Source organism: Anguilla rostrata, chromosome 1 (genome assembly GCF_018555375.3).
Source record: "Anguilla rostrata isolate EN2019 chromosome 1, ASM1855537v3, whole genome shotgun sequence".
Classification (NCBI taxonomy): domain Eukaryota; kingdom Metazoa; phylum Chordata; class Actinopteri; order Anguilliformes; family Anguillidae; genus Anguilla; species Anguilla rostrata.
Genome location: NC_057933.1, coordinates 17195717 through 17208117, shown reverse-complemented (window position 1 = coordinate 17208117; position 12401 = coordinate 17195717). Strand labels below are relative to the sequence as shown.

The 12401-nt window shown below is 42.8% G+C and overlaps 1 protein-coding gene across 1 annotated transcript in view; it reads right to left on the bottom strand.

The window, feature by feature from the left end:
- The window catches only part of dnajc17 (DnaJ (Hsp40) homolog, subfamily C, member 17), a 44669-nt gene extending 34921 nt beyond the window's left edge, over positions 1–9748 (bottom strand). Inside the window, exons 1-2 of the mRNA XM_064326377.1 lie at positions 9545–9748; positions 1777–1846 (exon numbers count right to left, since the gene is read on the bottom strand). Coding sequence (XP_064182447.1) covers positions 1777–1846; positions 9545–9622 — 148 coding nt within the window. The 5' untranslated portion in view covers positions 9623–9748. The remainder of the gene's footprint in view (positions 1–1776; positions 1847–9544) is intronic.
- Between the last annotated feature and the right edge of the window lie 2653 nt (positions 9749–12401).

Sequence of the window (12401 nt, the reverse complement as noted above, 5' to 3'; positions counted from 1 at the left end):
AGTGTGTAAAGAGATAGCTGGCGACAGCACATGGATGTCTACACTCTTCCGAATCGACAGTGAGGTTCGCAGTATGAACGCAGCTGTGGTTGCAGATGATTGGACATTTCAAACCGGGGGGGAATTGGATATACTCAGCCCCAGTTTTGGTGCCAAATTTATAAAATTAAAATAAATAAATAAAAAGACTTGACCTCCTCCTGAATCTCTGGCCCTTGGACCCATGGGCCTTTTCATGCGAATGTTGAATCCACACGAAACCAAAGTAATCTTGGAGAGAATCTCACAGCAGAACAATTTCACAATTTCTTTTTTAAAATATTTTTTTCCAATGCATGTTCCTAGACATTTCAACTTCTCATTTCTGGGAAATTTCTGGAAACCCATTTTATTATACTCAGTCCCCATTACCCCTTAATCAAATTGTCACAGACATCCAAAGACCGCAAAAACCCAACATGAAAAAATGAAACATTTTCTCCCCCCCAAGGTGCATTTCTTTTCTGCGGCGATTTCCGAAACGGATTGTTCGCATGTTTCACGGTGACGGGGCCTGAAGCGCTGCAGGGGATGGAGAAACACGTCACGCTGCCTGTCCGTCTGGCTGTCTGTCTGTCTGTCTGTCTGAGCCGCTGACCGGGCAGTGGGCTGGAGCTGGTTAAGCAGCCTGCACAGCCCCAGACTCGGGGCTCTGTGGCTGGCGGTTCTGGAAGCGGAGAGGGGGCTTTGAAATCTGGAGGGGGTTGAGAGGCCCCCCCGGGCCAGAGGAGCATGCTGTGTGTTGACATGTCTCAGACAACAAGCACCAAGTGTCTAGGGAAATCTCCCCCCCCAGACAGAGAAGACATGCTGCTTCGTTTAGGAGATGTCACAGTTTTCTTCAAACTTGTTGTTGGAGACCGATTATTTTTACACCATCTATTCTCTTTGTACTTTCCATACTTCAAGTGTCCTAAAGAAATGTACAGGTAGTGTTTAGCAGTATAAGAACCCAGTTGATACATGGGACATAATTTCCTGGAAAGAAAATGAATGCTAGGAGATTCTACAGGTCACATATTGACTTTATGTCTCATCACATTAACCAAATGTCCTCTGATATGACAGACAATAATCCACTATAGAAGGCGGCCTTGGAACAGCTTATTTACTAATCCCTTCATTCGGCAAACAAAATGGTTTTTGTGGAAAAGGCAAAGTGAAGTACAAAATGTCTTTTTCAGTAGAGATCTGTTTCACCGTATAATTAAAAACACGAGTGTACCCGTGTCGCTGTGCATGCGTTAGAGCTTCTCTGTATATACCCAAAAAATATGCAGTCGCTGCAATTTATTTTCAATAGTTTACAGTTGAATGGGTCACAGCGTCTTTAACAGTAAATACTGACAGTGCCATCAGTACTGCTTTTGCAATGACGCTCAATTCAAACAGAAGATGAAGTCACGCTTTCATGTATGATTTCCTTCTTCGCTGACTATTTTTCTGACAACCAACCAATATCCTGTATATAATCTACACCAGTAGTCGTTAGCCCTGGTCCTGGAGGATCCCAGTGCATGCTGGTTACAGCTGAAACTTTAAATACAATACCAGTATCAAGTATCAAGACCTGTTAATTGTTGTGAGGAAAATAGAGTTTCTTTGTCAACCATCCACTTCACAACAGAAGGCCCAGCCTGTACCTGGTTAAATGCAGGCCCTCATCAGTTACTCCCAACAGATAGCCAAGAAAACCAGGCAGCACTGAGGCACCCTGAGGCCTCCCTCTGCACTCACCAGCTCTAGGGTTGTCTGGGTTCTTGTCCGGATGGCAAGTCAGGGCTTTCTGTCTGTACGCTTTCTTAATCTATTGGGAAAAAAACAAAAAGAAAACAACAATATTGAGGATTAACCTGGTTCATTTCCAGCAGCCAGGCATTCAGGTAAAGCGACGGTATGGGGAGATATTACGTCTCTCTTAAATCTCTCGATACAATCTCTCAATCTGTGAGCCCAGCTTTCAAGCCAATAAACAAAGAAACCAACTCTAATGTGACTTTCTGTATAGCCTATTCCTTTTAGGACACTGCACACACCCCACTTCTCAGATATAATTATTTTGGCAGAGGGCAATTCAAGTTAGATAGAAAATCAAACAGGAAGAAGAAAAATATAGGTACAGGTGGGGGAAAAACATGTTGACAAAAGACAACAGAATGAGTTTAAAAAACAAAAAAAAGACCATTTCTGCAACTCATTCAACCAGCATGATACAGAGTACATGAGAAAGCTTCAGGCTCCAAATATGAGAGTTCTGTTCGAAATATAAAAACAACATTTACAGATAACATTTATAATCTACCTCCTCTCCACTGCCATTTCCTCCGGAAGCCAATCTGGCTGCAGTGTGTTTTGCTCACCTTTAGCCCTTGTAGCACGCAATTCCTTCACTTTAGGCGGTCTTTAAAAAGTGACAAATTTACATAACCCTCTTTTCCAAGTTCATTTTCCCCCATGACTAACAAAAACACACTTAAAAGCAACAGGAAACCAAGTACAAATCCTGACCCAGTGTTAATAACCAGTGATAATGGCGTATTTTCACGGTGGAAATGGAGAAACTTTGTACTGGCAGGTTTGAAATTTTTTTCCACAACGGTTCCAAAAATTGTGAAAATGTAGCCCACTTTTAATCACACAAATCTCAGGACAGCCTGGTCTTCGTGCTTTTGCAGCTAACTCACTCCACAAATCAATCAAATTTTGACTTGAGAAGCATTAATCAAGAGGCCTTTCACAAACAGCTGACATTTTGGAGTTGAGTGGTATGCACTAGAACACATTCTAACAAATCCTAAATAAGTGGTGTTCCGAGAAACTGTACCTGTGGAAAGTGCCAACTTATACAGCGTCTCATGCCATTTTTCCACCACCTTTGCCCCAGAACAAGCTCACAGACCGCAGTATAGCTGCACCAGTATTTCACTATTTTTTTTATTGAGCCAAGACACAACCAACCTTTAAACTCTTGTCTTTAAACCTGGAAACTAACTCATCTGGTTTTAGAATAGTTGTAAGAAAGCCAAGGTCAGGGTTAACAAGCTAAGAAGTGTCAGCAACTCAAAGCTGTGGAAAAGCCATCTGTACGCAAGGTGGAGGGGCAGCCTATGGCCACAGGCAATCGCACAGGCAGCTAATGCGAGCGACAGAAGATCATCAGTGTGTTCAGACTAGTTCAACATTCACAAGCTTAAGACTACATAAACAGATCTGCTTCCCTGAGTGGGTTTAATAAAACATACACAGCCATGCATAAAATACACGCTGTAACTCCGAGCGTTTTAGCAGTATCCATCTTTAACGAAACTCAGCTTACTTGAAGAAAAAAAACTGTAGTCAATGCTTTTCAAAACGTCATCTGTTTTGTTCCCACTTACCAACAGTAAGAAATTAACACATCTGGGGGCCTCCAGATTTATGATAGTGATAGCTACTGACAGGTACACTCACCTTACATTAATCACAGAAAAAACATGGAGCTGCATAGTTACACGCTGCCTCGCTTCTGGCAGCGATTCACACAAAACAGAGGAAACAGTGTGTGGACCGGAGAGTGCTAACGGCCAATGCGGCGACGTGCACCTTTGTCCTAAATATCACTTGTGAGCGGTCACGGTTCAGTTGGAGAGCTTTCCGAAAAGGAAAGCGCTGCTAAATTTCCTCAGCGCCACTGCCTGGCACTCGCCACTTCCCCCTGAGACGAGCTGACACGCAGGGCTGCTGGACCCGCGCCAGGCGGCCCGGCTGCCTCTTCCCATCTGCGCCCCTGCTGCCCGCGACTGCGTCTAAATTGAGCCCCCACGATCAGTGCCGTACAGCGTGAGGGCTCAGACCCACTTAACAACCCAATACATTTTCGGAGACCTACCCCACGTCAAATGTAGCCTGACATAGGCTATAATACGTAAATGTATGTTTTGATACAAACAGGTCAAAACATATACATTTACACCAATTGCGTTTAATGCGTGTGATTGTCTTTTTGACGGGGTGCGACGTGTTTTTACGTGGATCTTCAACCCCACTTAGCTACTATGGTTTTGGAATCACTGCATTACATATACATTTTGGCATTTTTAGCAATCAAGTTACCTTGGCAAGGGTACAATGGCAGCACCCTAGCGGGAAATCAAACCCACAACCTCTTAGATTAAAGTTCAGTTCCCTAACCAATATGCCGCCAGACTGTCTGTAGTATCTAATTAGCCAGACCCCGTCTGGTCAGTCACCTAGGAACTGGCAGCCCACCTGCAAACACAACCAGGAGAGCTACGATGTTAGACCTGGGTCAAATGTCACAAACAACCCAGAAAAATGCTTTACACACATTTTTAAATCTGCTACATTAATACAAACAAAGATTGAGAATTGCGTTTAATTATTTCCCTCAAACTATCAGGGTAAATATGCAGCTGTGATTACAGTTCACCTGTGAGTCTTCTGCTCCAAGCAACAGTGCTGACACTCAACACGGTCAGACAATTTGGAAAAGGAAAAAAAAAAACGCAGTCATGTAAAATGATGTAATGTGTTTTTCTGACCAGGAGGTGACCTGGAAATAACTTTTTAAATGCGTGTTTGCGGTACTGATGCAAACTTGGCCAAGCGCCAGGATGATAGCCATCCCATTGTGTCCGTGGCTCGAGGGCACATAAGCACACAGGAACACAGAGAGAGGGGGGAATAAAACAGCAGGAAGGCGCACACAAATATTTATTTGCGGTGGAGAGGTTTTGCTGCGCCATGGCAGCAATTAGCCGGGAACCAGGCAAGCTGCAGAGGCGGGCCGTCGGACGAGAGCCCGCACCGAGCACACACACGAGCCTCGCAGGGGGAGAGCGTCGACACGCTCTGCACCCCTACCTACGTCCCCGCTTCCTGCCCCTGCTCTGCTCCCCACAGCTGTGCGGCTCGTCAGTTGGGGATACAGCTGCGCTACCGCCGCGCTCGCTTTCACCCGCAGGGCAACAGCGCAGGGGCCCAGGCTCCGGACAAGTGCGGACCTCCGCCTGAGAGGCCCGGGTGAGCCGCGGCTGCGGGGGCCGAATGAGCTTCCCGGCCGACCGCGTCACCGGCCCAGCTGTAAACGAGCTTCCAAACGAATGCCAAAAAACGGCATCCGACAATCGCAGTCGCGAGCCATTACGACACGAATTTAAAAATGACAAACCATTAAGGTTCGTTTGTTCGAATATAGAGAACACAGCAGGGATGTGGAGGAGTCATCCCCTTGCGATTCGCATAACCCCCGTCTTCGTTTAACGAGCTTGACAGAGGCCATTATTTTCATCTCCAGGAGGAAAAGGACTTGAGGGCCGAGCCAGCAAATGAAGGAAAGGGGGGGGGAAAAAACCTTCTGTGATAATTAGAGCCCATATGTTGTATGCGTGCAAGCACACAGCTCTGAAGAGATATTCATCTCAGTGCAACAGGGCTTCGTTGGAACAGGTACAGTATGTTACTGCGCCAGACTGAGACAAGAAATACAAGCGACTGCCAGTTTTTTTTTTTAACCTCTCTCTACTACTGTTGGCAAGTTTGGAAAAATCCCTCAAGTACGAGTTTAACATGAACAATGCATGGTTGTTCCCCATCGATTTTAGTATGCGTGTTTATTTAGTGCAGGCAGACTCACAATATCGCGTGAGATAAGATTGCATAAGGCTAGTTGCGTGAATCTGCGGTCTAGCCTCTGGATTCAGTTATCTTGGACTAGTGACAAGAATATGGCCGGCTGTCTCCACTAGAGACAATGCACTTTTGCGGTTAAACAAGGTACAATGCTAGAATGTAATCCTTAACCCAGTACAGCCCATGGTTTGCCCCTCAGATAATAAACAGAAGAGAGGTCTGGAGATTTCACTAGCAATGAAGTCACCATCAGATAAGCAGCAGCAGCCCGTCACCTCCCCTGTGTGAAAGAGGCAGCTCCCTTGGCTCCGCAGAGGAACCAATGAAACACAAGAGATGTGCGTCTACCCGAAGCAGACCAGCCCAACGGTAACGACCGCGTGATCGCCAGGGGTCGGCCCAATATTTTCAGGTCTCCTCAGCCACCCGCTGGCTGGGCTTTACTGGTTGCGCACATCTTTTCCTCGTTACCACATTGCTCCGTATTACTGCCCACGACCCGCTTGAGAACTCAGCCCACATGAACGGCCGCTTGACTGGCTGTATCTCCATGAAGCCATCCTCCGCATTTACCCAGGTCTGGCAGTTACAGGAAAGTGTCAGCAGGAGAGATGGAGAAAGGACAGGGGGAGGACATAGGGGTGGCGGAATTGCGGTTGGGTTTCGGTACAGCACAGTCAGCGAGCGAGCGTATCTTGCCTGATGGTAATGTTTGTTCAGGGCAGTGATATGATTAGCGTGAGCGGGGCTCGTCTGTGCCCAGCTGAGGAACCCACCGGGAGAAACGGTATCCTTCTGCATGGATGGCAGAGGGCACTGAAGCACACCGAGAGGCTTCGTTTTTCGAACAACTGGGCGCCTGACTGGGGGTTGCTCCATTACCCTCCTCTCGCAGGGCCAACACGAGCTCCAGCTGTTTCAGCCACTGCTTCTGAAGCCCCGGGAAACAGGACAAACAGCAACGGGGAAGACCTGGCCTTGCATGCATAATGCTGGGCAGCTTGACAGTGTGTATCTATGCATGCATGCAATGACCGCGCTGGTCGCTATCGGTTCAACACGGGCCATGGACTCTCGTTTCAGAGACAGCTTTGCAGCAAAATTTTAACAGCCCTACAAATCAACAGTTTTGCAAACAAAATTTTGACACAAATCCGTTACGACCAGTAGCCTAGCCACAATGTTAGCCATCCAAAATGGGAGTCCGTCTAGCAGGAAGTAGGCTATATCTATTTAAGAAGACATAAAAAGCTGTGCCTGTAGTGTAATTAGGCCTAGTACACCCACGGAACAAAACTTCTCCCCATTACTAAACACCGTCACTATGGCAGCAGAGCTGCACTTTCAATGGCTGTCTGATAAAATGTGTCCTTTTGCAAATGTTGAAACAGAACTGCAATCACAAAGCTCATGGTGCTAATCAGTTGACATCACAGGCCATGCCGCTTGGCATCAGGCCCTCTCCATCTACCGCACAGGAAGCTCTGTGCACTGAAGATCGCTATCGGTTCCAGCCATCACCAGAGTTCCCTTTCCTCTAAGCCGCAACCGCTAACTTCCAGGACAAACTATTCTGGGTCGATCACGTCTTTGAAATCCAATTAAAAAATTAATATCTCGTTTCCCCCATTTGGCTGCATCCTTAATTCAATTTTGGTCTCAGATCTAAGGGTTTGGGAGTTTGAGGGCAAGAAAAAAAACGAATGGGCGAACAACACTCCCAAACTAGAGTGAAAAGGGACCGGAGAGGAGTCATCCCCGGCACCCCATACTTTCATGCAGTCCTCTGGAGAACATCGTGTACATTCAGTTTCAGTTCCGAGAACAGGAGGCAATCGCGCCATAGCCAGGACTCAAGTACTAAAGCGTATTGGCGCGCTATGCGCCAACCGCAATTTGGAAATGAAATTGAGAGGATTTCCAGTAATGGCTGTTTGGGGATGATGGTCTATTGAAGCACACTACATTTACCCGGAATCCCAATGTGATTGCTTACAACTACAAGTGAGCAGGAATGTGACAATGCAGGTGTTCTTTCTGAGGGGTTTGCTGAAGGGTTATAAAGGGTCTCCTTGAGTGCAGTACGCTGAAGAGACACAGCCTCAATGTTCAATGCCCAGCTGAGGATGATGTAAATTATTAGCCTATATCAAATGTGTTGTGGGGTGTACCAAGCCCATAATTCTCATTTGTTCAAAAAAGGGGCTGCAAACTATATAACTGCTAAAAGGTCAGCATGAGCCAGATGTGAAACTTCTGGCCAAATACAGGACTTAAAAACTTGTTTATAACATGACAGTCTGGGTTGTTTTCCTGTTTAGAAAAACAAGTGCAAGTGAGCCATCTCCTCATGAGAAAAACATTCCCTTTACATTAATGTACTCGCGTGATTTCAAAAACAACACATTTGTAAATGTCAGAACAAACTGGTTTGTCTTGTGTTATATAGAGCTTTCTAACAATCCCTTTGTAAGGTAAGATAATTGAGGTTATTTTAGTGAAATCATAGCTTGTTTGATAATACAGCTGGTTGTGTAACTGACAGACTGGACACCAACAAATGCAAATCACTGCAGTAAATGCATTGCCATTACACTCTGGAGCACTAAGCACTAAGACTATATCCTCACGTTAGGTAGGCTATAACACGTAAGAGAGTACACTATGCCACTACGGTGTAAACTGTAGGCTACCTGATTGGTGCACTTCACCTCTGGTATCTCTATGGTTAGCAATGTGCACAAAATATTTAGCTGTCGTCCTAATCTAACTGAAGAACCATTGCCTAACAAATCAAGGGACACCTCAACAATTTATAGAGCAGCATACAACTTTACAAGCTTTAGAACACTAGGGAAAATCTCTATGGATGGTGCTACTGCCAAGCACATGGTAACAGACTCATCCTACAATTTCAGATAAGGAAACACATGAACTCCATTACTAATTCCACTTTAATGGCCCTCTTAGCAACTTCGTATGAGATTAAATCTGTACTTCTTTCTACTAAGTAAATAAATAATAACAGTCGTACACCAGGTTCATCAACATAGAAAACTAAGAAAGTTTAGATGTTTGAATCCTTGAATGATATCTATGATGTCACAGTGCCGCTTAGTGGCAAACAAAAGCGCTGCGTGTAAAACAATTAAACAGATCACCGTCAGAGGTTATTGAGAAGTTTTTCAAGCAGTAGCTGCTTGACGCATGGCACAACAGGCAGATCATGTTTTAAATTAGACAATGAAGAAGTAATGGCTGTAGACAGACAGATGGCCAGAACCCTATGTATCGCAAAACAAATGATCGATGCATTATCACAACACGACTGACTTAAACCAACAGGGTTTGGACTGCTCAAAGATAGAATGTCACTGGTATTTGCTGATATGTGGAGGCAGATGATGCATGAAACAGACCGAGTGTGTCTATTACTGTAAGTAAGCCAACTACCCACCTATCTGAAAGCTCGCAGTATGGTCAATGACACAAGCCACTTGTAAGCTGTAACGTTAAAAAGCTTGCTGACATAGCTATGTGTTATGTCAGTATTACCCAATTACATTCAGATAATGTGTTAGCTAGGTACCTTTCCAGATAGTAGTTAATAGTTAATCAGCAGCGACGATGCAAGCAACCAATCTGTGCACTGCATGTGCGAGCTATAGCTAGTTGAAGACAGATTGACTACCATTATTTCTGCAGAGACGCTTGTGTAACGTTACAGTTCATTGGCATTAGCTAGACAGCTATAACGTTGTGTTAATGGAGCAAGACGAACTTTCTGACAGCGTGAACAGAGGTACATGCACAGATCATTTAGATTTAGCAGCTAGCTAAGTAGCTAATATTAGCCAGCGAGAAATTGCCGAACCTCTTTCACGGATGCTGCGCCTTCAAGACCAAGGAGACCGTAGAGGTCCATCTGTAGCAGCTCTTTTGTCGTTGACATTTTCTTAAATTTTCAATTAATTATACACTAAAACTTAAAAAGTATATGTTTTACTGTTTGTGACCCCGTTCCGTATTTGAATCGTTCAACCTTTCACCTCAAAAAAACTTCCTTGGGAAATGCATCGTGGTAGTTGTAGTCTTGTTAACGTAAACGGAAGCCACTGTTTTTTCTATTTTAAAAAAAAAAACATCGAAATCATCTTTTAACCACCAGGTGGCAAAATTATTTAGCTTCAGATGTTACGAAATAATCAATGTAAAACAAAGCGCTGGCTAACGGCTGACTATTATTTTTGAACTTACAGACCTTTGAACACTTTTATACGAAATGCTTGTTTGCCGAGGACAAGAATAATTCTGCCCCAAACTGTCCTCGGTTATTTCTTCCAAATCATAATTGTATCCTGCTTGTATCTTCAATGTTCTCTTTTGAATTCACAAATACAGAAATGGTTGTATTTACTATAGAAGAGCTATCATTTGTGGGTGGTTTTAATCTTTGTCTGGTTTTGTGGACTAATAATTCAAATAAAATTAATCATAATTAGATTTTATCTAAGATTATCATTTATTGCATTTATTAATCATTTAATAATCCTTTGAAATCAAACGCAAAAAAAAGCCAACACCCAAAAAATAAGATAAAGAAATCAGGACTGTGAGTAGTATGAGATCTTTTGTCCTGTTTCATTGAACAAAAGCAGGAAACATTAATGATTATACTGTCATTTCCACTATTGATTGCTTTAATTTATGTATTCTATGCTGCATTGAATTCGCATTTTTTCTCAGTTAGATATAATAGGCACTATCCGTCAGCAATATGTAGGCTAAGCTATATGAGTTGGTGGAATGCACTTCAGATTTGCTTTTTCCTGATGTTATGGTAAAGTTGAGGGTCAAGTAGTAATTCAAGGTTTTGTTTAAGAAGTGATAAATACATTTTTGTATTTGTTACCTAGTTATCTCCTTTAAGACCTTCAGTGTGGAATACAACCGAGACAGACTGCAACATTACTGTATTCTGATGAAAACATCAACACTTATTAAGTGTTCAATGTTAACAAGTTATTTCCAAATGTTTATTGATTCATGTACATGTATTACATGTGTAGCATACTAAGGACTATATCATATACACTTCATTCTGTGTTCCACTGTGTAAGATACAGACACTTTGTTTATTTTAAAGACTAAAGTACAATCGTGTCTGCACTGACAATAGATGTCATGTAATGCTTTTGAACAAGTGTGTGGCACAATGATAATTCTGGCTGTAATCTTCAAAAACTGGATGCGGTAATCATCCATGGCCAGATGATGGTTTGAAGGACTTGCAAAAAAAAAATATGACTCGGCTGCTGTTTACAGATAAGGGATATTTGAGGCCTTTCTGGAGGGTGGTGGGATGATAGAAGGAAAAGCCAGAATAGTTTCGTTTTTTCCGAATTTTTGTCAAACTATTTGTGCTAATTGCTGTAATGTTGTGCACTATGTGTACTGTGTGAGCAAAATCAATGTTCTGACACATAAGTGGATATGTAATAAACCAAGTGATGCCATTCAATTCTAGCACTTGTGATATTATATTAGGGACAATTTACAAATTTACAAATAAATACAAATAAATAAATAGGTAGATGGGTAAAGCTTTGAAAAAAAGAGAATAGTTCAAGTGGTATGAAGTGCCTATGTCAATTCTGCATACCTTTCCAATTCCCATAGACTATATGCATAATATGACATAATATGGACATGGACAAAAGGAGTGCAAAAATGGGTCATTCACAGTAGTGCACTGGGAAAGAAAATATGTTCTAGTCCCTGGAATATAAAGATAGCTTGGTCTAGAATAACGTGCCTTGGGAAGGTTTTGATACTTGAACTTTAGTCCCAAGTGAGCATCTTCTAAGTTAACAGGGTATTTCAATAGACTCACATCCCTGAACCAAATTTAAAAATCGCAAGATGGAACCATGTCCAAAGTATACAAACAGCAAGAAAAAATGCCATCATGATGGGTAAAGTTCCTGGACATGGCTGAAAGAATACTTTCAGTGTTGCAGGGACAATGTGGAGTATGTGGCCACAAGGGTTTTTGCTTATTTGACCGCCTTGTTATCTATGAGTGTCATTAATTGTTGATTTTCCCCTGGGACTGCCCAATGTACAGCATGAAAAAGTCATCTGAGAACTTGAAATGTGTGAGGGGATGGCTTTGAAAGGATTCTGTCACACTGCTGTTTAAACAGTGTATCACTACATTCATGCTCAGTACATCTGAATGGTGGCAAAAAGGTAAATTCAAGGACAGTAAAATATAATGCATTGCTTTTGGAGAAAAGAAAAATGCACTATTTAACTATTAACATGACAAGTATAAATATTCTATACTGCCTTCGCATTATTAAAAATGGCCGTTAAAAGGCATTATTGTACACCAGACTAAATCAGGATTCTGACATAGGAATCCCACTACCATTCAAATGGATATTTCTGAGTATTTGACCAACGATCACACGTAGCATGGTTTTTGAACCAGGCACCTTGCCAGTGGTGATACTATTTGGTAGCCTTTCAAGTACTTACAGTGCATTTGCACATTTACGGAGTTAATCAGTTCTGGGCACAAATGTTTGGCACATATATTATTCAGTAAGTACCCTTTTAAAGTACAACTATCGCTTGGACAGAAAGAGTGTGTACTGTTAATTATGGTATCGCCCAAATAAAACAGGTAATCATTTGCTCTGCCAAAGATAAATATTCTCATGCAT